Consider the following 26,272-nt stretch of genomic DNA (forward strand, 5'->3'; position numbering starts at 1 on the left):
TCATTTATTGATCCTTTGGGTTACAGCCATTCAGCCCACAGGCCACTGGCTTTTGACCAGTGACAGCAGACGCACAGAGTAATGGTGTGAACAGTGAGGTGCTAATGTTACGTAATTTGTTCTCGGGTGGCAATGGTGGGCATTTAATGAATGAGGTGAGCTAGTGAGAAAAATTGGAAGTGAAAAGATTGGATTATCTCTACAACACGAAAACACATTTTATAATTATATACAGATGAATATTTTCATGATCACAGTATTCCTGAACTTATGTGTTGAACAATAAACCAAATTTAAGCCATTATGTTACTAATATTAGTCAGTCAAATTTTAGAAAAAGAAATGTCATAGATCCATTAAGAAAAATATAATGACTGAGTGGAATAGATATGGAGATACAAATGTTTCATATCACTTCATATCATTTGCTAGCTGTCAGATTGTTTAAATGCTGTTTCATCTTGTTTTATGCTGTGGTAAAGTCCCTTGAATTTGACTTGAAAAGCAGAATGTGATGTAGGAGGAGCTAAGTGTGAAAAAGATCATATTTAAAGGTGGATTTGTGGATTTGAAAGCATGAGCACACTCTGAACATGGCTTACAGAAAGCTTACACTCGTAGTGGTTTCTCTGTTTGTTTTGACTGGTGGTGATAGTCAGACCATAACAGAGTCTGAACCAGCAGTTAGAAAACCTGGAGAATCCCACAGACTCACCTGCACAACATCTGGATTTAGCTTTAGTAGCTCAGTTTGGAACTGGGTCAGACAGGCTCCTGGAAAAGGACTGGAGTGGATCGCTTTCATACACACAGCTAGTAGTCCTATCTATTACTCCCAGTCAGTCCAGGGTAGATTCACCATCTCCAGAGACGACTCCAGCAGTAAAGTCTATCTGCAGATGAACAGTCTGAAGACTGAGGACACAGCAGTGTATTACTGTGCCAGAGGCACAGTGAGAGACAATAACAGGATAGTGTTACAAAAACTACTTCCTCTATTTACCACCACCACTTGGAACTGTATCAAATTTAATAAAGTAAATAAGATGACATTTGAAAACGTTTTTTGCCAAATAAATTCTACCAAGTTGACTCTAGACTCCATGCTGAACCACAACAGCTCATATTTAGACAATTAAGTTTATATTTTGATTTTGGAAAAACAGTAACAGTAACTTTATGAGTTTTAAACCCAATTACAGCAGCATTACTGTAACACACAATGATTGAATTACAGTCGCATTTTAGGCAATGAAATCATATATCCAAATATGTTGAACGCGAAAGTTAACGTCCAATACAAGTTCACATTACAATCCCATTAATCAACTTCAGTCTGGCCAAAGGAGAAAAAAACAGCATAGTAAGTCTTGGCTCATAAATAATTAAAGCGTGTTGATTACTTTTAGAGCAAAACTAAAATGCTACACAGAATTCATTCATTTGACTGGAATCTAAATTTACTATTTGTTTACTTTATTTGTCCAAGTTCAATACATAGTAGGCAGAAATGATGTCCACTCCAATTCTCTCCTCTTTGTGAGGAGGAGTCAATGCAAAACTCAGATGTCTTCCACCTCTACTTATCTGACTGCAGAGAGGATGACAGAGAACAGTGGACACACAGTTGAACATGATGGACTGTAGGACAGGACTGCTGCTCTTAACTATCTGCTGGGCAGGTAAAAAAGTTAGACTATTTTGACTCTTAATGATAATTTGAATTATGTACATACAGTGATTAATATAATTGTTCTTGTTTATGTGACAGGTGTTGACAGTCAAAGTCTGACACAATCTGAACCAGCTGTTAAAAGGCCTGGAGAATCCCACAAATTGACCTGTACAACCTCTGGATTTACACTTAGTAGCTACTGGATGGGCTGGGTCAGACAGGCTCCTGGAAAAGGACTGGAGTGGATCGCTGCTGATACCGCTGGTAGCACAAATTATTATGCTCAGTCAGTCCAAGGCCGCTTCACCGTCTCCAGAGACGACAGCAGACAGCAGGTGTATCTGCAGATGAACAGCCTGAAGACTGAAGATTCTGCTGTTTATTATTGTGCCAGAGACTCACAGTGACTGGAGTTGGTTGAGCAGCTGTACAAAATCCTACAGTTCTCATCTTTCAGGATGGTAGAACCTAAACATGATGTATTTCTAAAGTATTTATATTAAACTTTATATATATTCTGTTTTATTTTTTCTATATATATTTTTTCATATATTTCATATTCTATTCAGACAGGAAGTAGATCTCAAAATGGAACACAAAGGAGCTGATCCTGTGTAGTCTGCAAACACTGAAACATCTAAAATAATTGAAAATAATGTATATTATTTATTTATTTATTCATTATGATGAGTAAAGAGCTTTAATTGCAGAAGTTCATCTGCAGTTTGTCCTCGCCCACCTCAACCTCCCCTCAGCTGGCCTTCCAGCACGGGGGCTAAGTTCCACTTCATATCAGTATACAGTATAACTGCAGTCAATTAGTCCTGTACATTAAGTCAGTTACCATAAAACCAAATCAACCAATCAGTTACCATAAAAAACAAAGTTTATGCAAACAAATAGCACGGATGCCTCCCCCCAAGCCTGCCCTGACTGGCAAAACAAATTAACATAAAAGAAAATTAGTCAAAAGCCTGAAAAATATGGGCACAACCCACCCAGTAAGCCCTACTTTGGATTATCCATACGGAATATGCTGTTTATACAACCTGTATCAAATTCTAATATTCATGTGAACAGCAAATGTCTTTTATATAATAAAATGGTACACAAATAAATGAGGAAATAATGAATAAAAGAAAACAGTGATCCAGTCTCTGAGTGTGATATTGTTCGATTATGTTGGAGGGACAGCTGACAGCTGTCATTGGAAATATGAACAAATGATGAATGATATGACTAAATTACATTGTGTGTGCACATGAGCCACTCCCTCCCCCTGATATGCTGATGCAAATCTCCAGTCTGTGCAGTGTACTTCTGTCCTGCTGACTGGTCTTGTACTTTGTGTGGAGCCTCACAGGTCACATCTCAGCCATCAGCCTCAGGATGATGAACAAACTCTCTCTTCTGCTGGTTGCTCTCTTTCTGCCCTGTGAGTTCTGCTTCTGGCTTTTTTATCCTTTATCAGGCAACATGGACTGATAGTCAGTCGGTGATACGAGAAGACTTTCCAGATGACTGTCTCACTCTTCTTCTGTGGTTCCTCTCTCCTTTCATCTCTTCAGGTTGTACAGGACAGAGTATGGAGTCCATTCCTCCCAATTCAGTAGTAAAAAAGCCAGGGGAGACACTCAGCCTCTCCTGCAGGGGATCTGGCTTCACATTTAGCTGCTGCAGTATGCACTGGATAAGACAACCTGCAGGAAAAGCTCTGGAATGGATAGGGCGTGTTTACAGCGATGCAAGTAGAACAGATTATGCCAGCAGTGTGCAGGAACGAATAGAAGTCACCAGGGACAACAGCAACAGCATGGTGTATCTGAGACTGTCCAACTTAAAGCCAGAGGACTCTGCGGTGTATTACTGTGCCAAGCACACAATGGTTAAAGGAAGCAGGGAGGCTTTACAAAAACTACACACAACATTTTTAACAAGGACCTACAGGTGGCAGCAGAAGATATGAAGTCAGAGATTAAGGCAGTTCCTCTTAAAATACACAAATAAATGCCCACTATTAAAGCAACAGCTGATGTTGTGGTTTGACTTCCCACTTTTTTAACAACAACAATATTGTTCCCAATATTGATTTTTAACAGCAGGTTGAACATTTTTGCATGGCATATTCAGTGTATGGATGGTCCAGTGTATGGATGGTCCACTGAACATAAATAAATAAATAAATATAATTTCAGCATGAATACATGTTGCATCTTCAGCATTAAACTACCAGAATGATGCTTAAAATCATAATGTAAAATTATGATTTAATTCATATTTTTTTCCAATGATGTGTGTGATGTGGTGAGTTTCTTTTTGAGGAGGAGGAGTCAATGCAAACCTCTGATCTCCTCAGTCTCTACATATGTGAAGGACGGGAAAGACTAAATCACTGGCTGGACAGAGACAACTGGCTTTTACGATGATCAGACCTGATTAGTTGGTTGTTTTTCTCACCCTGTCAATTAATTGTGCAGGTAAGACAGACCTCCTGGTAAAAACAATATGGCTGCATTCCAGTAACTAATGAGATGTTTGAATGTCTGTAGGTACTGAGGGTCAAACACTGACTGAGTCTGTACCAGTGGTTAAAAGGCCTGGAGAGTCCCACAGACTGACCTGCACATATTCTGGGTTTGGCAGCAATTACTGGAATGCTTGGATCAGACAGGCTGCTGGAAAAGGACTGGAGTGGGTTGCAACTATCAGTGATGACGGTAGCAGCATCTACTACTCTAACTCCGTTCAAGGCCGCTTCACCATCTCCAGAGACAACAGCAGGCAGCAGGTGTATCTGCAGATGAACAGCCTGAAGACTGAAGATTCTGCTGTTTATTATTGTGCCAGAGACTCACAGTGACACAGGAGGGAGCAACGCTGTATAAAAAACTAAAATGTCAAAACAAGTCAAAACTTTGCTTTCTGATTTTCGTATTCACACCATGAGTTTGAGTTCAACATCGTCAACACACTCACAGAAACACTGTTAAATAAACTACATACTTCAGGCTGGGATTAGTAATCACTCTGTTCATGTACATGCTCATCTGACTTGTTTGAAATTTTGTCAAGAATAGAAATATTTAAGTTGCCGTAATTTTTTCTTTCAGATGTCTGAAAATGTCCATAACTCAAATCCAACACACAACTACTTGTAAAGCAACAGTTCATCCTTCTCTATCCTAAAGTGAACCCCCTCACAGTCTGCTATAAAGCTTTGGTATCATGTATGTGAGAGGTGCTGGAGCTTCATACTGCAAAGATTCACTAAAGTTCAGTATTGACTTTGACTATTCCAGCAACACAGTGACTCTAAACGGACAGACCATCAGGAGGCTTGAACAAAAACCCCTCAGTACCTGAACACCTGTAGCATGAAGCCACCAGAGGAGGAGCCCTCAGACCACTAATGATCTGAAACTATAAGTCTTTAGAGTTCATGAAAGAGCTCTTATCTAATTTAACAGCAAATGTTTTCAGCAGTTTAAATACTCTACAACAATCACTGATACATAATTATTTGTATATATCACCTATAAGAGATGGACTAAATGTGTTTAAGAGCTAGTGATCAAACTACAGCAGAAATTAATCCTTGAGAAGTTTCTCTTCCATATTGTTATTAGAAAAAACACAGAAAAACAATAAAAAAAATAAAGATAAAAAGCAGATGGGCCTTAATTCAAATTTAAACTATCACTACTATTACTACTACTACTAAAGGTAAACTATTGTTGGCAGCTTTCTGATGGGGCTAATTGGCACAAATGCTCAACATGAATTTAATCACAAATCATTTAAGTTTAGGGAGCATTTAAGTACATTAAAACATATTCACCTTTTATTTGTTATTGGTTTGAATATTCTAACATAAATTACATCAAAGAAATTAGGCAGAGAGTAAACAGTGTTCCAACAAACCTCCCCTACGATGGTGAAGATAGCAGAAACAGGGATTTATTTGACTCGTATCGTGTCTTATGGTACGGGATCATAACATCAGGTACGGAATGAATCTACAGATGATTTGGATCAAAATGAGACCACATTTTTCTATGGATGTTGGTTTTTAAGCTGCAGACAGACAGATACAGACTGAATGCCTAATCCCTTCAAGGCTTATGCCTAGTGGACATGATAAATCAGACTTTACTGATGATCTTTTGTGCCCATGCAACAGTGTCCCTGAATTTGTTTTTAATGTTTAATATTTTCAAGTCCTCTTCCTCTTTTTTGTTCCCACAGGGGTTTTCTTTCCTCTGGTGGTCTGGAAAGGGACTTAAGAACTTTTAGTGAAATAAAACAACAGCATAACATAATGAATGGCATTTGTTGAGGATTTTTGCTATTGAAAAAATTGACTTTTTGTGTTATGTGAAATTCATAAACTCCTTTCAGAATCTTCACATGATGCAGCCTGTCCTTAATAACCTGCTCAAACTATATGTTTGTCAACCTATTGTACAGATTATAGTGAAACATGGAAGTGGGACTCTTGGACAAACTTCTATAGTAAACATTCATTCTCCAGTTTCACCAAACAGTCAAATCCAGTTCCTCCCTGTGAGGAGGAGTCAATGCAAAACTCAAATGTCTTCCACCTCTACTTATCTGACTGCAGAGAGGATGACAGAGAACAGTGGACACATAGTTTAACATGATGGACTGTAGGACAGGACTGCTGCTCTTAACTATCTGCTGGGCAGGTGAGGATTTTCTCTCATCTCGATGTGACATTTTTCATTTGTGCTGCCAACATAACACATTACATGCATATCTTTTTTGGTCTTACAGGTGTTGATGGTCAGACTCTGACTGAATCTGAACCAGTAATCAAAAGGCCTGGAGAATCCCACAAATTGACCTGTACAGGCTCGGGATTCACATTCAGCAGCTACGATATGCACTGGGTCAGACAGGTTCCTGGAAAAGGACTGGAGTGGGTTGCCTGGATTGATGATGGCAGTGGTAGCAGCAAATCCTACTCTCAGTCAGTCCAAGGCCACTTCACCATCTCCAAAGACAACAGCAGACAGCAGGTGTATCTGCAGATGAACAGCCTGAAGACTGAAGATTCTGCTGTTTATTATTGTGCTGGAGACTCACAGTGACTGGAGTTGGTTGAGCAGCTGTACAAAATCCTACAGTACTCATCTTTCAGGCTCATAGAGCTCAAGCATTGACATATTTTGATAGAAATTTTAGCATCTTAAACGCCATATATAGTACCAGTCAAAAGTTCGAACACACCTTCTAATTCTATTCTTTTTTAAAATTTTCATTATATTCTACAAGGGGCAGCATGGTGGTGCTGTGGTTAGCACTGTTGCCTCACAGCAAGAAGGTTCCAGGTTCGAATCCCGGTTTGAACCCGGGGTCTTTCTGTGTGGAGTTTGCATGTTCTCCCCATGCTAGCGTGGGTTCTCTCCGGGTACTCCGGCTTCCTCCCACAATCCAAAGACATGCACATTAGGTTAATTGGTAACTCTAAATTGCCCGTAGGTGTGAGTGTGAAAGGTTGTCTGTCTCTGTATGTGGCCCTGCGATTGGCTGGCGACCAGTCCAGGGTGTACCCCACCTCTCGCCCAATGTCAGCTGGGATAGGTTCCATCTCCAGCTCCCCCGCGACCCTCATGGATAAGCGGTATAGAAAATGAGATGAGATGAGATGAGATTATATTCTACATTGCAGATTTATATTGAGAATATCAAAACTATGAAGGAACACATATGGCATTATATAGTCAACAAAAAACTATTAAACAAACCAGAATATGTTTTATGTTTTAGATGCTTCAAAATAGCCACCTTTTCCTTTGATGGCAGCTTTGCACAAATTCTCTCCATCAGCTTCATGAGGTAGCCACCTGGAATGGTTCTCAATTAACATGTGGATTTTGTCAAGACTTATTTTGTGGAATTTCTTGCCTTCTTAATGTGTTTCAGATCATCAGTTGTGTTGTGCGGAGGTAGGGTAGGTATACAGTTCTATACAGTGAATAGCCCTATTTGACTACTATTAAAATCCAAATTACGGCAAGAACCCCTCAACTGAGTATGGGCAGGAAGCCCCACGGTCAGAATGGAAGACACCTCCCAGAGTGGTTGAGAATGAACGAGCTAAGATCCTGTGGGACTTCCAGATCCAGACAGACCAGATCCAGACAGACAGCAACATCAGGAAGAAGGAACATGAGAAGCTTGGAAAAAAGGCTGTAAGAGGAGCTGGAAAAGATGTGGGGATTAAAGGCAACAGTGGTGCCAGTGGTGATCAGAGCACTCATCCACAAACTGGCTCCATCAGACTCCAGGTACTTTATCTGAGGTCTCTGTCCAGAAGAGTGCAATCATAACAACAGCTAAGATACTGCACAGAACCCTCAAAGTCCCAGGCCTCTGGAAGAGAACCAGAGCTCGAGGAAGACACACCACCATACCCAGGGTGACATGATGCAGACTGTTTGCTTCACCAAACAGTAACTGAGAGTCAAATCCAGTTCCTCCCTGTGAGGAGGAGTCAATGCAAAACTCAGATGTCTTCCACCTCTACTTATCTGACTGCAGAGAGGATGACAGAGAACAGTGGACACACAGTTGAACATGATGGACTGTAGGACAGGACTGCTGCTCTTAACTATCTGCTGGGCAGGTGAAGATTTTCTCTTATCTCGATGTGACATTTTTCATTTGTGCTGCCAGCATAACACATTACATGCATATCTTTTTTGGTCTTACAGGTGTTGATGGACAGGTGAAGATATCCACAGACCTAAACCTTACACAGTTTATACTTGTGTCAACAGCATATTTCACTTGATGTGTATTCATTCTCTTGACAGGTGTTGATGGTCAGACTCTGACTGAATCTGAACCAGCTGTTAAAAGGCCTGGAGAATCCCACAAATTGACCTGTACAGCCTCTGGATTCACATTCAGCGACTACTATATGCACTGGATCAGACAGGCTCCTGGAAAAGGACTGGAGTGGGTTTCAAGGATTGAGAGTGGCAGTGGTAGCAGCAAACTCTACTCTCAGTCAGTCCAAGGCCGCTTCACCATCTCCAGAGACAACAGCAGACAGCAGCTGTATCTGCAGATGAACAGCCTGAAGACTGAAGATTCTGCTGTTTATTATTGTGCCAGAGACTCACAGTGACTGTACAAAATACTATAGTATCTTTAAGCCCAAGTATGAAGCATTCTTCAAAGTACACTTTATTCCATCTATTTTTTGATAGATATACTTGTAAATATTATTTCATACTACATAATATTACATTACATATATACATCCATATCTTAAATAATGCATTATATGAAATCATAACTGTTGTTTCTGATAAATATTTTATTAAACATTAATACAATAAACAAAAAGAATAAATATCACTTGTTCAAACAAGTTCTTCTATCAATTAAGAAACACTAATGTCTCTAATCTATGTTGAAAACATAATGCTGCAGTTTCTTTTATAAGGCTAGTGAGCAAGTAAATGAATAAATAAATGCTGCAATACAAAAAAGCTGTTCACACATCGTTGATGATGAATCTGATATAGGAGAGATTCAGAGTGAATCAGCTCACATCATATTTAAAGTGGGTTTGAAATGTGAAAACATGCCAAACACACTGGCACACATGGCTTATAGCAAGCAACATTCTTGGTTTGCTGCCTTTGTTTCTGTGTGTGCACACCATCATAGTTGATGCAAAGCTGATTTTAATCAGTATGTTTCCCATTATCCATGATTCATGATAATATTCACATTAACAATAAGAATAATGATTATTAATGATCATATGATGTTTTCATTATGAATTCTTCTCAGTTAGACCAACGCTGATGTTTCATATGTTGATTCTATGCAAACTCAGTGACCTTCCTCATTACTCAGCTATAAAAACTTCACATCAGGCCGTCAGTGGAGTTCACAGCACGGCAGTTTCAGCATCAAACATGTTTTCTGTAGCTCTGCTGCTGCTGATGGCAGCTGGATGTGAGTCTCTCTGGATTTGTTTAAGTCGATAGTTCTTCATTTGCTGTATAACTTGATTGTTTGTTCCAAAACATTTTCTTTTTTTTAGCTGGTGTGAAGTGTGAGCAGTTGACACAGCCAGCCTCTGTGACTGTGCAGCCTGGTCAGCGTCTGACCATCACCTGTCAGGTCTCTTATTCTGTGAGCAGCTACTACACAGCTTGGATCAGACAGCCTGCAGGGAAAGGACTGGAGTGGATTGGAAGTGCAGCTGCTGGATCCACCACATACTACAAAGATTCACTAAAGAACAAGTTCAGTATGAGCACAGACTCTTCCAGCAACACAGTGACTCTAAACGGACAGAATGTGCAGCCTGAAGACTCTGCTGTGTATTACTGTGCCAGACACCCACAGTAACACAAACCATCAGTAGACCTGAACAAAAACCCCTCAGAGCTTGAACACTCGTAGCATGAAGCCACCAGAGGAGGAGCCCTCAGACCACTAATGATTTCAGGACCTGTTCACTGTTAAAGAGAGAAACAGACATCTAGAAATGAAAAAGTAAAAGGAATATAACATTGTTCACTATAATATACATCAATAATAATAACATTATTATTAAATATACTATGTTTTTCTAAAAAGTGTTTTCTTTGTCTGACTCAGTATTTATGTAAATTAATAACAGCATCATTTCAGCTCACAGCAGTGTTTAAAAAAGCTTTTCATCTGACAAGAAATGAAACATAACACTAATCTACCTGCAGACAGGATGAGAAACCTTTTAGCTGTTGCTTTAATTTTGGTTTTAGGGTTACAAAGTAACATATCTTAAATGTAGTTTTAGACTATTTAATTTTATTGACTGAAAAACACAGGTATTCATGGCTGCTTTGTACCGACTGGTCACATGTTTTTTCTGAATTTGTTTTTAGTTTACTGCTTAAGTCACTTATTAATGGGGATTTTGCCTCTTGATGTCATGAAAGGGTGCGACTTAGGAACACTTTGTCATAAAATAAAGAGTATAACATTTGTTATGGTGATAATTGTTCTTTTTTTCAATAGAAATGTATCTTAAAATTGATGAACTATTGTCAGAGTCTTTACATGATGCAGACTGTGCTTAATAAATAAATGAAATAACGTATATAATGTAAACATTTTGCACAACTGATGCTGAAACATGCAAGAAGGACTAGTGGAGGAAAGAATCATGTTCAGGAAAGATTCATTCTTTCACTTTCACCAAACAAAGACTGATGTTAAAGTCAAATCCAGTTCCTCCCTGTGAAGAGGAGTCAATGCAAAACTCAGATGTCTTCCACCTCTACTTATCTGACTGCAGAGAGGATGACAGAGAACAGTGGACACACAGTTGAACATGATGGACTGTAGGACAGGACTGCTGCTCTTAACTATCTGCTGGGCAGGTGAAGATATCCACAGACCTAAACCTTACACAGTTTATACTTGTGTCAACAGCATATTTCACTTGATGTGTATTCATTCTCTTGACAGGTGTTGATGGTCAGACTCTGACTGAATCTGAACCAGCTGTTAAAAGGCCTGGAGAATCCCACAAATTGACCTGTACAACCTCTGGATTCACATTCAGTGACTACTGGATGAGCTGGGTCAGACAGGCTCCTGGAAAAGGACTGGAGTGGATCGCTTTCATCAGCACTGACAGTAGCAGCAAATTCTACTCTCAGTCAGTTCAAGGCCGCTTCACCATCTCCAGAGACAACAGCAGACAGCAGCTGTATCTGCAGATGAACAGCCTGAAGACTGAAGATTCTGCTGTTTATTATTGTGCCAAAGACTCACAGTGACTGGAGTTGGTTGAGCAGCTGCACAAAATCCTACAGTATCTTTCAGCCCAAGTATGAAGCATTCTTCAAAGTACACTTTATCTTTCTTTTTTATTTATGTATATATTTATATATATAATTTTATACTACATAATATTACATAACATATATACATGCATATAATGCAATATATGAAATCATAACTATTGTTTCTGATAATTATTATTATTAAATATTAATACAATAAACAAAAAGAATAAATATCACTTGTTCATACAAGTTCTTCTATCAATTAAGAAACACTAATGTCTGTAATTCTTGTTGAAAACATAATGCTACAGTTTCTTTTATAAGTCTAGTGAGCAAGTAGATGAATAAATAAATGCTGCAATACAAAAAAGCTGTTCACACATTGTTGATGATGAATCTGATATAGGAGAGATTCAGAGTGAATCAGTTCTTTCAGGAAAACAGCTCACATCATATTTAAAGTGGGTTTGAAATGTGAAAACATGCCAAACACACTGGCACACATGGCTTATAGCAAGCAACATTCTTGGTTTGCTGCTTTTGTTTCTGTGTGTGCACACCATCATAGTTGATGCAAAGCTGATTTATGCTAATTCATGATAATATTCACATTAACAATAAGAATAATGATTATTAATGATCATATGATGTTTTCATTATGAATTCTTCTCAGTTAGACCAACGCTGATGTTTCACATGTTGATTCTATGCAAACTCAGTGACCTTCCTCATTACTCAGCTATAAAAACTTCACATCAGGCCGTCAGTGGAGTTCACAGCACGTCAGTTTCAGCATCAACCATGTTTTCTGTAGCTCTGCTGCTGCTGTTGGCAGCTGGATGTGAGTCTCTCTGGATTTGTTCAAGTCAAAAGTTCTTCATTTGCTGTATAACTTGATTGTTTGTTCCAAAACATTTTCTTTTTTTTAACAGGTGTGAAGTGTGAACAGTTGACACAGCCAGCCTCTGTGACTGTGCAGCCTGGTCAGCGTCTGACCATCACCTGTCAGGTCTCTTATTCTGTGGGCAGCTACTACACAGCTTGGATCAGACAGCCTGCAGGGAAAGGACTGGAGTGGATTGGAATGAAATCCACTGGAGCTTCATACTACAAAGATTCACTAAAGAACAAGTTCAGTATCGACTTAGACTCTTCCAGCAACACAGCGACTCTAAACGGACAGAATGTGCAGCCTGAAGACTCTGCTGTGTATTACTGTGCCAGACACCCACAGTAACACAAACCATCAGTAGACCTGAACAAAAACCCCTCAGAGCCTGAACACTTGTAGCATGAAGCCACCAGAGGAGGAGCCCTCAGACCACTAATGATTTCAGGACCTGTTCACTGCCAAAGAGAGAAACAGACATCTTTACTAATAGCAATCAACAATAAACTGAACAACAAAGAGCACTGAACAAAGGACCAGATGTTGATTGCACAACAGAACTTCTTGCAAAATAAATCCTAAGAAGTTGATTTTAGACTTCAAGCTGAAGCACAGCAGCTTATCTCAAGACACTGAGGTGTTTTCATACACCTACTTGGCAATGCACCTGAGTCTGGTAGGACTAACAACAGCTCCTCCTCTTAGCTCCAGTCTGACCCACGTTCATATCCCATGTTTCATTCCCACACCAACTCAGTAATCTGTCTAGTGACGCACTTATTAAGAATTCACATGAGACTTGCACTGGAGGTTAAAGAGGATCAGCAGCCCCAATCACTCCAACTTCAACAACAACTATGGCCTCCGTGGTTCTGAAGCTGCTGCTGCTGCTGGCAGATGGATCCTGTGAGAATCACAGTGGATTCACACCAATAAACACATTAGAAACACTGAGTAGTCAAATTAATGATGGAGATTATATCGATTTCTGTTTCCAGGTGTGAACAGTATCAATCTCATCCAGACCTCAATCATCACGTTTTTACCCCCCACACACACTGCCAATTGTATCATCAGTGCAAAACTCATGTTATGAGTGTAAAAATCACTTCGCCTCCGACCAGGAACATGATACTGAACAGAACGTCATGTCAGTTATTATTCATCAAAGATATGTGTCATGATACTGCAGTTATGAGCAATAGAAACAAAGCTGAATATGTTTTTGCTTGTTGATTGTACCTTTTTTTTTGCACCATATGGATTTTATCATTTCTAGGAAGGAAGTCTTATTTAAAAAAAAGCTACAAAGCTTCATGTTTTGTTTTTTTCATATTTCATGAATCACATTAATTTAGCTGGAATGTTTTGTATCTATTCATCTTGCACTAAGCAAAAATCTATGACCAAGTCAACTCCAATTCTCTCCTCCCTGTGAGGAGGAGTCAATGCAAAACTCAGATGTCTTCCACCTCTACTTATCTGACTGCAGAGAGGATGACAGAGAACAGTGGACACACAGTTGAACATGATGGACTGTAGGACAGGACTGCTGCTCTTAACTATCTGCTGGGCAGGTGAAGATATCCACAGACCTAAACCTTACACAGTTTATATTTGTGTCAACAGCACATTTCACTTGATGTGTATCCATTCTCTTGACAGGTGTTGATGGTCAGACTCTGACTGAATCTGAACCAGCTGTTAAAAGGCCTGGAGAATCCCACAAATTGACCTGTACAGGCTCTGGATTCACATTCAGTGACTACTATATGCACTGGATCAGACAGGCTCCTGGAAAAGGACTGGAGTGGGTTTCAAGGATTGACAGTGGCAGTGGTAGCAGCAAACTCTACTCTCAGTCAGTCCAAGGCCGCTTCACCATCTCCAGAGACAACAGCAGACAGCAGGTGTATCTGCAGATGAACAGCCTGAAGACTGAAGATTCTGCTGTTTATTATTGTGCCAGACACTCACAGTGACTGGAGTTGGTTGAGCAGCTGTACAAAATCCTACAGTATCTTTCAGCCCAAGTATGAAGCATTCTTCAAAGTACACTTTATCTTTCTCTTTTATTTATGTGTATATTTGTATATATTATTTTATACTACATAATATTACATTACATATATACATGCATATCTTTAAATAATGCATTCTTTGAAATCACAAATATTGTTTCTGATAAATATTATTATTAAACATTAATACAATAAACAAAAAGAATAAATATCACTTGTTCATACAAGTTCTTCTATCAATTAAGAAACATTAATGTCTGTAATTCATGTTGAAAACATAATGCTGCAGTTTATTTTCTAAGGCTAGTGAGCAAGTAAATTAATAAATAAATGAAATACAAAAAAGCTGTATTCTATACAGTGAATAGTCCTGTTTGACTACTGTCCAAATCCAAATTACGGCAAGAACCCCTCAACTAAGTAAAGAGAAACAACAGTCCTTAAGTACTTTAAGACATGGATAGCTCAGTAGGAAACACTGCTGACTGGCATGACACTTATATCAAGCATCCCATATGCAAGGTCCTTGGTGCTATTAGCCCACCTCAGGATGAGTGAAGCCACAACAACAGTTATAACTGCTTTGTAAGGTCCACATCAGTTGTTGGGGAACCAGGACAACGTGATGAGAAATGGACTACTGTGACAAATCATAGGTGGAAAAGGGCTAAGAATGTGGATCTGTTGGACTGCTACGACCAAGATCAAAAGCAGCAAGGATCTACCACACCTGACAGGACCCCATGTGCAGGCTTTGTGAAGATGCTCCTGAAACATTGTGTAAGATGCAGGCAGCATACATGGGACGCCATAACCAAGTGGCTGACATAGTGTACAGGAACATCTACAGAGTATGGGCGGGAAGCCCCACGGTCAGAATGGAAGACACCTCCCAGAGTGGTTGAGAATGAACGAGCTAAGATCCTGTGGGACTTCCAGATCCAGACAGACCAGATCCAGACAGACAGCAACATCAGGAAGAAGGAACATGAGAAGCTTGGGAAAAAAAGGCTGTAAGAGGAGCTGGAAAAGATGTGGGGATTAAAGGCAACAGTGGTGCCAGTGGTGATCAGAGCACTCATCCACAAACTGGCTCCATCAGACTCCAGGTACTATATCTGAGGTCTCTGTCCAGAAGAGTGCAATCATAATAACAGCTAAGATACTGCACAGAACCCTCAAAGTCCCAGGCCTCTGGAAGAGAACCAGAGCTCGAGGAAGACACACCACCATACCCAGGGTGACATGATGCAGACTGTTTGCTTCACCAAACAGTAACTGAGAGTCAAATCCAGTTCCTCCCTGTGAGGAGGAGTCAATGCAAAACTCAGATGTCTTCCACCTCTACTTATCTGACTGCAGAGAGGATGACAGAGAACAGTGGACACACAGTTGAACATGATGGACTGTAGGACAGGACTGCTGCTCTTAACTATCTGCTGGGCAGGTGAAGATATCCACAGACCTAAACCTTACACAGTTTATATTTGTGTCAACAGCATATTTCACTTGATGTGTATTCATTCTCTTGACAGGTGTTGATGGTCAGACTCTGACTGAATCTGAACCAGCTGTTAAAAGGCCTGGAGAATCCCACAAATTGACCTGTACAGCCTCTGGATTCACATTCAGCAGCTACTGGATGCACTGGGTCAGACAGGCTCCTGGAAAAGGACTGGAGTGGATCGCTTACATCACCACTGACAGTAGCGGCAAATACTACTCTCAGTCAGTTCAAGGCCGCTTCACCATCTCCAGAGACAACAGCAGACAGCAGCTGTATCTGCAGATGAACAGCCTGAAGACTGAAGATTCTGCTGTTTATTATTGTGCCAGACACTCACAGTGACTGGAGTTGGTTGAGCAGCTGCACAAAATCCTACAGTATCTTTCAGCCCAAGTATGAAGCATTCTTCAAAGTACACTTTATCTTTCTTTTTTATTTATGTATATATTTGCATATATTATTTTATACGACATAATATCACATTACATATATACATGCATATCTTTAAATAAAGCATTATATGAAATCATAACTATTGTTTCTGATAAATATTATTATTAAATATTAATAAAATAAACAAAAAGAATAAATATCACTTGTTCATACAAGTTCTTCTATCAATTAAGAAACACTAATGTCTGTAACTCATGTTGAAAACACAATGCTGCAGCTTCTTTTATAAGGTTAGAGAGCAAGTAATTGAATAAATAAATGCTGCAATACAAAAAAGCTGTTCACACATTGTTGATGATGAATCTGATATAGGAGAGATTCAGAGTGAATCAGTTCTTTCAGGAAAACAGCTCACATCATATTTAAAGTGGGTTTGAAATGTGAAAACATGCCAAACACACTGGCACACATGGCTTATAGCAAGCAACATTCTTGGTGTTTGCTGCTTTTGTTTCTGTGTGTGCACACCATCATAGTTGATGCAAAGCTGATTATAATCAGTATGTTTCCCATTATCCATGATTCATGATAATATTCACATTAAGAATAAGAATAATGATTATTAATGGTCATATGATGTTTTCATTATGAATTCTTCTCAGTTAGACCAACGCTGATGTTTCACATGTTGATTCTATGCAAACTCAGTGACCTTCCTCATTACTCAGCTATAAAAACTTCACATCAGGCCGTCAGTGGAGTTCACAGCACGTCAGTTTCAGCATCAACCATGTTTTCTGTAGCTCTGCTGCTGCTGTTGGCAGCTGGATGTGAGTCTCTCTGGATTTGTTCAAGTCAAAAGTTCTTCATTTGCTGTATAATTTGATTGTTTGTTCCAAAACATTTTCTTTTTTTAGCAGGTGTGAAGTGTGAACAGTTGACACAGCCAGCCTCTGTGACTGTGCAGCCTGGTCAGCGTCTGACCATCACCTGTCAGGTCTCTTATTCTGTGGGCAGCTACTACACAACTTGGATCAGACAGCCTGCAGGGAAAGGACTGGAGTGGATTGGAATGAAATACACTGGAGATTCATTCTACAAAGATTCACTAAAGAACAAGTTCAGTATCGACTTAGACTCTTCCAGCAACACAGCGACTCTAAACGGACAGAATGTGCAGCCTGAAGACTCTGCTGTGTATTACTGTGCCAGAGAGCCACAGTAACACAAACCATCAGTAGACCTGAACAAAAACCCCTCAGAGCCTCAACACTTGTAGCATGAAGCCACCAGAGGAGGAGCCCTCAGACCACTAATGATTTCAGGACCTGTTCACTGTCAAAGAGAGAAACAGACATCTACAAATGAAAAAGTAAAAGGAATATAACATTGTTCACTATAATATACATCAATAATAATAACATTATTATTAAATATACTATGTTTTTCTAAAAAGTCTCTTCTTTGTCTGACTCAGTATTTATGTAAATTAATAACAGCATCATTTCAGCTCACAGCAGTGTTTAAAAAAGCTTTTCATCTGACAAGAAATGAAACATAACACTAATCTACCTGCAGACAGGATGAGAAACCTTTTAGTTGTTGCTTTAATTTTGGTTTTACTCAAAGTTACATTATATGTGGTTTATTTTTATTGACTGAAAAACACAGGTATTCATGGCTGCTTTGTACCGACTGGTCACATGTTTTTTCTGAATTTGTTTTTAGTTTACTGCTTAAGTCACTTATTAATGGGGATTTTGCCTCTTGATGTCATAAAAAGGTGCGACTTAGGAACACTTTGTCATAAAATAAAGAGTATAACATTTGTTATGGTGATAATTGTTGTTTTTTTTCAATAGAAATTTATCTTAAAATTGATGAACTATTGTCAGAGTCTTTACATGATGCAGACTGTGCTTAATAAATAAATGAAATAATGTAACTATAAACTTTTTGCACAACTGATGCTGAAACATGCAAGAAGGACTAGTGGAGGAAAGAATCATGTTCAGGGAAGATTCATTATTTCAGTTTCACCAAACAAAGACTGAGAGTCAAATCCAGTTCCTCCCTGTGAGGAGGAGTCAATGCAAAACTCAGATGTCTTCCACCTCTACTTATCTGACTGCAGAGAGGATGACAGAGAACAGTGGACACACAGTTGAACATGATGGACTGTAGGACAGGACTGCTGCTCTTAACTATCTGCTGGGCAGGTGAAGATATCCACAGACCTAAACCTTACACAGTTTATATTTGTGTCAACAGCATATTTCACTTGATGTGTATTCATTCTCTTGACAGGTGTTGATGGTCAGACTCTGACTGAATCTGGACCAGCTGTTAAAAGGCCTGGAGAATCCCACAAATTGACCTGTACAGGCTCTGGATTCACATTCAGCAGCTACGCTATGAACTGGGTCAGACAGGCTCCTGGAAAAGGACTGGAGTGGATCGTTTTAATCAACAGTGACAGTAGCAGCATCTACTACTCTCAGTCAGTCCAAGGCCGCTTCACCATCTCCAGAGACAACAGCAGACAGCAGGTGTATCTGCAGATGAACAGCCTGAAGACTGAAGATTCTGCTGTTTATTATTGTGCCAGATACTCACAGTGACTGGAGTTGGTTGAGCAGCTGTACAAAATCCTAAAGTATCTTTCAGCCCAAGTATGAAGCATTCTTCAAAGTACACTTTATTCCATCTTTCATTTATTGATTTATATACTTATATATATTTTTTTATGTGACATAATATTACATTACATATAATCATGCATCTCTTTAAATAATGCATTATATGAAATCATAACTGCTGTTTCTGAGACATTATTATCAAACATTAATACAATAAACAAAAAGAATAAATATCACTTGTTCATACAAGTTCTTCTATCAATTAAGAAACACTAATTTCTGTAATCTATGTTGAAAACATAATGCTGCAGTTTCTTTTATAAGTCTAGTGAGCAAGTACATGAATAAATAAATGCTGCAATACAAAAAAGCTGTTCACACATCGTTGATGATGAATCTGATATAGGAGAGATTCAGAGTGAATCAGTTCTTTCAGGAAAACAGCTCACATCATATTTAAAGTGGGTTTGAAATGTGAAAACATGCCAAACACACTGGCACACATGGCTTATAGCAAGCAACATTCTTGGTGTTTGCTGCTTTTGTTTCTGTGTGTGCACACCATCATAGTTGATGCAAAGCTGATTTTAATCAGTATGTTTCCCATTATCCATGATTCATGATAATATTCACATTAAGAACAAGAATAATGATTATTAACGGTCATATGATGTTTTCATTATGAATTCTTCTCAGTCAGACCAACGCTGATGTTTCACATGTTGATTCTATGCAAACTCAGTGACCTTCCTCATTACTCAGCTATAAAAACTTCACATCAGGCCGTCAGTGGAGTTCACAGCACGTCAGTTTCAGCATCAACCATGTTTTCTGTAGCTCTGCTGCTGCTGTTGGCAGCTGGATGTGAGTCTCTCTGGATTTGTTGAAGTCAAAAGTTCTTCTTTTGCTGTATAACTTGATTGTTTGTTCCAAAACATTTTCTTTTTTTAACAGGTGTGAAGTGTGAACAGTTGACACAGCCAGCCTCTGTGACTGTGCAGCCTGGTCAGCGTCTGACCATCACCTGTCAGGTCTCTTATTCTGTGAGCAGCTACCGCACAGCTTGGATCAGACAGCCTGCAGGGAAAGGACTGGAGTGGATTGGAAGTGGACGGGTTGGATACACCACATACTACAAAGATTCACTAAAGAACAAGTTCAGTATCGACTTAGACTCTTCCAGCAACACAGTGACTCTAAACGGACAGAATGTGCAGCCTGAAGACTCTGCTGTGTATTACTGTGCCAGAGACCCACAGTAACACAAACCATCAGTAGACCTGAACAAAAACCCCTCAGAGCCTGAACACTTGTAGCATGAAGCCACCAGAGGAGGAGCCCTCAGACCACTAATGATTTCAGGACCTGTTCACTGTTAAAGAGACAAACAGACATCTACAAATGAAAAAGTAAAAGGAATATAACATTGTTCACTATAATATACATTAATGATAATAACATTATTATTAAATATACTATGTTTTTCTAAAAAGTCTCTTCTTTGTCTGACTCAGTATTTATGTAAATTAATAACAGCATCATTTCAGCTCACAGCAGTGTTTAAAAAAGCTTTTCATCTGACAAGAAATGAAACATAACACTAATCTACCTGCAGACAGGATGAGAAACCTTTTAGCTGTTGCTTTAATTTTGGTTTTACACAAAGTAACATATTTCTACGTGGTTCCACTCAATTTAATTTTATTGACTGAAAAACACAGGTATTCATGGCTGCTTTGTACCGACTGGTCACATGTTTTTTCTGAATTTGTTTTTAGTTTACTGCTTAAGTCACTTATTAATGGGGATTTTGCCTCTTGATGTCATGAAAACGTGCGACTTAGGAACACTTTGTCATAAAATAAAGAGTATATCATTTGTTAAAGTGATAATTGTTGTTTTTTTTCTATTAAAATGTATCTTAAAATTGATGAACTATTGTCAGAGTCTTTACATGATGCAGACTGTGCTTAATAAATAAATGCAATAAATCATTTGGAAACTTTTTGCACAACTGATGCTGAAACATGCAGGAAGGACTAGTGGAGGAAAGAATCATGTTCAGGAAAGATTCATTCTTTCACGTTCACCATAAAAAGACTGCCGTTCAAGTCAAATCCAGTTCCTCCCTGTGAGGAGGAGTCAATGCAAAACTCAGATGTCTTCCACCTCTACTTATCTGACTGCAGAGAGGATGACAGAGAACAGTGGACACACAGTTGAACATGATGGACTGTAGGACAGGACTGCTGCTCTTAACTATCTGCTGGGCAGGTGAAGATATCCACAGACCTAAACCTTACACAGTTTATATTTGTGTCAACAGCATATTTCACTTGATGTGTATTTATTCTCTTGACAGGTGTTGATGGTCAGACTCTGACTGAATCTGAACCAGCTGTTAAAAGGCCTGGAGAATCCCACAAATTGACCTGTACAGCCTCTGGATTCACATTCAGCAGCTACTGGATGGCCTGGGTCAGACAGGCTCCTGGAAAAGGACTGGAGTGGATTGCCACTATTGATGTTACTAGCATCTACTACTCTCAGTCAGTCCAAGGCCGCTTCACCATCTCCAGAGACAACAGCAGACAGCAGCTGTATCTGCAGATGAACAGCCTGAAGACTGAAGATTCTGCTGTTTATTATTGTGCCAGACACTCACAGTGACTGGAGTTGGTTGAGCAGCTGTACAAAATCCTACACTCATTATCACTGGGCTGATAAACACACACTAACTCATGGGATTGTTTCGTATGTGAAACAAAATTCAGAATCAGCCAGGAGGAGGTCAACATTTAAACTCAGACCAAAATACATTGATTGCACCAAAGCACTGATCCTGATACAAATATATGAAGAAAAGTATTTTAACCTGATGGAGAGAAAAATCCTGAATATTTTTCAAAGCTCTGATCAGGCTGCATCACTGTGACGATACCAAATATGAAAAATTACAATAAAAAAAATATTTAATAGGATAGTCTTACAAAACTACTTCCTCTGTTTAACCCCAACAGCAAATTATCGCACAATGAACCACAACAGCTTCATTTATAATGATGACATGAAGATACGTTGATTTCCAGACAGTAAATCATGTTTTTCTCTTTTCAGATTCAGAATTTACCCCAAAGAAAGTCAGCTGGCAGCTGTTGGTTCATGTAGATTATTATTCAATCGTAACCTGCCTGAATACAAAAGATGGGTTAAAAGGAATAGTTCAGTATTTTGTGAAAAAACGCCAATTTGTTGTGCATGTATCTCTGATGTCTGTATGAGGCTAGCTCAAAACCAGAAACACTGAATGGATTTTTCAGCATGTTTTTTGTAAGGACTGAAAATATGAGATGTGATGGGTTAAAGGAACAGTTCAACATTTAGTAATTTGGTTATTTTTCGATGAGATGATTGATACCACTCTCATGTCTGTGCATTAAATATGCTGCTACAGCCTGCAGCCGGTTAGCATACAGTCTATGCTGGCTAGCGTTGCTTAACAAGAAGACTGTTAACAGGGAGAAACAGGTAGTATGGCTCTGTCTTTACGTAACTTAAATTCTACCTTCCAACACCTTTACAAGCAGAAAGTTGCCAAACCACCAGCAAAGACACCAGGAAGTAACTTGTCCCAGCCAAGACATAAACATTTCCAATTGGCAAAGATGTGTACTATTTCCTCCTCGGGGGCAATGACTTCCTGTGGTCTCCACCATACGGTTGACAGGGAACCGCCACAGACGACAACATAACAATCAACAGTGGTCATGTTCCAATAATGCTTTTATGGACAAAGATTTAATATTATTACTTCATCCAGACAGCTCTGGTGTTCTCCCGTGTGCAGGTGATTGAGACTGGGAGCAATGAACATTCTGTCGCTGAATGTAAATGTAAATCTGTTCGTCAGGCTCATCAAAAGGAACTTTTGGTATCTGGTCATGTGAACTTCTGTGGGTCACAGTTGGGTCAGGGGATCACCCTGTTGTTGTTTTCTATTAAAATGGTTGTAAAACTGATGAGGTATTGTCAGAGTTTTTACACGACTGTTTAATAACCTACTTAAATAATGTTTAAATCAACCTATTGCACAGACGCTTGGAGGAAGGACTCATGTACAGAAAACATTTATGCTCTGGTTTCACCAAACAGTAACTGAGAGTCAAATCCAGTTCCTCCCTGTGAGGAGGAGTCAATGCAAAACTCAGATGTCTTCCACCTCTACTTATCTGACTGCAGAGAGGATGACAGAGAACAGTGGACACACAGTTGAACATGATGGACTGTAGGACAGGACTGCTGCTCTTAACTATCTGCTGGGCAGGTGAAGATATCCACAGACCTAAACCTTACACAGTTTATATTTGTGTCAACAGCATATTTCACTTGATGTGTATTCATTCTCTTGACAGGTGTTGATGGTCAGACTCTGACTCAATCTGGACCAGCTGTTAAAAGGCCTGGAGAATCCCACAAATTGACCTGTACAGCCTCTGGATTGTCATTCAGTGGCTACCATATGAACTGGGTCAGACAGGCTCCTGGAAAAGGACTGGAGTGGATTGCTTTCATCACCAGTGGCAGTGGTAGCAGCAAACACTACTCTCAGTCAGTCCAAGGCCGCTTCACCATCTCCAGAGACAACAGCAGACAGCAGCTGTATCTGCAGATGAACAGCCTGAAGACTGAAGATTCTGCTGTTTATTATTGTGCCAGAGACTCACAGTGACTGGAGTTGGTTGAGCAGCTGTACAAAATCCTACAGTGTCTTTCAGCCCAAGTATGAAGCATTCTTCAAAGTACACTTTATCTTTCTTTCATTTTTTGATGTATATATCATTTTATGTGACATGATATTACATTACATACATACATGCATATCTTTAAATAATGCATTATATGAAATAAAAATTATTGTTTCTCAGAAATAGTATTATTAAATATTAATACAATAAACAAAAAGAATAAATATCATTTGTTCTTACAAGTTCTTTTATCAATTATGAAACATTAGTGTCTGTAATTCATTTTGAAAACATAATGCTGCAGTTTCGTTTATAAGGCTAGAGAGCAAGTAAATTAATAAATAAATGCAATACAATGTTTGACTATTGTTCAAATCCAAATTACGGCAAGAACCCCTCAACTAAGTAAAGAGAAACAACAGTCCTTAAGTACTTTAAGACATGGATAGCTCAGTAGGAAACACTGCTGACTTTGGCATGACACTTACATCAAGCATCCCATATGCAAAGTCCTTGGTGCTATTAGCCCACCTCAGGATGAGTGAAGCCACAACAACAGTTATAACTGCTTTGTAAGGTCCACATCAGTTGTTGGGGAACCAGGACAACGTGATGAGAAATGGACTACTGTGACAAAGCATAGGTGGAAAAGGGCTAAGAATGTGGATCTGTTGGACTGCTACGACCAAGATCAAAAGCAGCAAGGATCTACCACACCTGACAGGACCCCATGTGCAGGCTTTGTGAAGATGCTCCTGAAACATTGTGTAAGATGCAGGCAGCATACATGGGACGCCATAACCAAGTGGCTGACATAGTGTACAGGAACATCTACAGAGTATGGGCGGGAAGCCCCACGGTCAGAATGGAAGACACCTCCCAGAGTGGTTGAGAATGAACGAGCTAAGATCCTGTGGGATTTCCAGATCCAGACAGACCAGATCCAGACATACAGCAACATCAGGAAGAAGGAACATGAGAAGCTTGGAAAAAAGGCTGTAAGTATGGTATATTTGTCCAAATCAAACACACTTCCTATTTGAGCCAGGTCTGACGATGAAAATCACTGATCCATGTAGAAATGGATTAAATGCCCTACTTAAGTTCCTTCCAAATATTATAACTAATATTTGTTTGTGCATTTTAATAGCAAGTCCAAGTCTCATCCATCTGGTTCCTCCCTGTGAGGAGGAGTCAATGCAAAACTCAGATGTCTTCCACCTCTACTTATCTGACTGCAGAGAGGATGACAGAGAACAGTGGACACACAGTTGAACATGATGGACTGTAGGACAGGACTGCTGCTCTTAACTATCTGCTGGGCAGGTGAAGATATCCACAGACCTAAACCTTACACAGTTTATTTTTGTGTCAACAGCATATTTCACTTGATATGTATTCATTCTCTTGACAGGTGTTGATGGTCAGACTCTGACTCAATCTGAACCAGCTGTTAAAAGGCCTGGAGAATCCCACAAATTGACCTGTACAACCTCTGGATTCACATTCAGTGACTTGTATTTGAGCTGGATCAGACAGGCTCCTGGAAAAGGACTGGAGTGGATCGCTTACATCAGCAGTAGCAGTGGTAGCAGCAAATTCTACTCTCAGTCAGTTCAAGGCCGCTTCACCATCTCCAGAGACAACAGCAGACAGCAGCTGTATCTGCAGATGAACAGCCTGAAGACTGAAGATTCTGCTGTTTATTATTGTGCCAGAGACTCACAGTGACTGGAGTTGGTTGAGCAGCTGTACAAAATCCTACAGTATCTTTCAGCCCAAGTATGAAGCATTCTTCAAAGTACATTTTATCTTTCTTTTTTAATTAATGTGTATATTTGTATATATTATTTTATACTACATAATATTACATTACATATATACATGCATATCTTTAAATAATGCATTATATGAAATCACAACTATTGTTTCTGATAATTATTATTATTAATAAATATTAATACAATAAACAAAAAGAATAAATATCATTTGTTCAAACAAGTTCTTCTATCAATTAAGAAACACTAATGTCTGTAATTCATGTTGAAAACATAATGCTGCAGTTTCTTTTATAAGGCTAGAGAGAAAGTACATGAATAAATAAATGCTGCAATACAAAAAAGCTGTTCACACATTGTTGATGATGAATCTGATATAGGAGAGATTCAGAGTGAATCAGTTCTTTCAGGAAAACAGCTCACATCATATTTAAAGTGGGTTTGAAATGTGAAAACATGCCAAACACACTGGCACACATGGCTTATAGCAAGCAACATTCTTGGTGTTTGCTGCTTTTGTTTCTGTGTGTGCACACCATCATAGTTGATGCAAAGCTGATTTTAATCAGTATGTTTCCCATTATCCATGATTCATGATAATATTCACATTAAGAACAAGAATAATGATTATTAATGGTCATATGATGTTTTCATTATGAATTCTTCTCAGTTAGACCAACGCTGATGTTTCACATGTTGATTCTATGCAAACTCAGTGACCTCCCTCATTACTCAGCTATAAAAACTTCACATCAGGCCGTCAGTGGAGTTCACAGCACGTCAGTTTCAGCATCAAAC

At 39.2% G+C, this 26,272-nt stretch overlaps 5 gene segments (V, D, J or C); all 5 read left to right on the forward strand.

The window, feature by feature from the left end:
• The first annotated feature begins 9,633 nt into the window (after window positions 1–9,633).
• LOC139216786 (Ig heavy chain V region 5A-like) lies at window positions 9,634–10,072 on the forward strand. The segment is given in 2 exon segments: window positions 9,634–9,673; window positions 9,762–10,072. Coding segments are annotated over 2 exon segments (351 nt in total).
• Window positions 10,073–12,303: 2,231 nt separating this feature from the next.
• Window positions 12,304–12,739, forward strand: LOC139217066 (Ig heavy chain V region 5A-like). The segment is given in 2 exon segments: window positions 12,304–12,343; window positions 12,435–12,739. Coding segments are annotated over 2 exon segments (345 nt in total).
• Window positions 12,740–13,248: 509 nt separating this feature from the next.
• On the forward strand, window positions 13,249–14,373 carry LOC139216358 (Ig heavy chain V region 6.96-like). The segment is given in 2 exon segments: window positions 13,249–13,297; window positions 14,057–14,373. Coding segments are annotated over 2 exon segments (366 nt in total).
• Window positions 14,374–17,102: 2,729 nt separating this feature from the next.
• Window positions 17,103–17,537, forward strand: LOC139216861 (Ig heavy chain V region 5A-like). The segment is given in 2 exon segments: window positions 17,103–17,142; window positions 17,230–17,537. Coding segments are annotated over 2 exon segments (348 nt in total).
• A 2,238-nt stretch (window positions 17,538–19,775) lies between these two features.
• Window positions 19,776–20,213, forward strand: LOC139216815 (Ig heavy chain V region 5A-like). The segment is given in 2 exon segments: window positions 19,776–19,815; window positions 19,906–20,213. Coding segments are annotated over 2 exon segments (348 nt in total).
• Window positions 20,214–26,272: the final 6,059 nt, after the last annotated feature.

Source organism: Pempheris klunzingeri, chromosome 17 (genome assembly GCF_042242105.1).
Source record: "Pempheris klunzingeri isolate RE-2024b chromosome 17, fPemKlu1.hap1, whole genome shotgun sequence".
Classification (NCBI taxonomy): Eukaryota; Metazoa; Chordata; class Actinopteri; order Acropomatiformes; family Pempheridae; genus Pempheris; species Pempheris klunzingeri.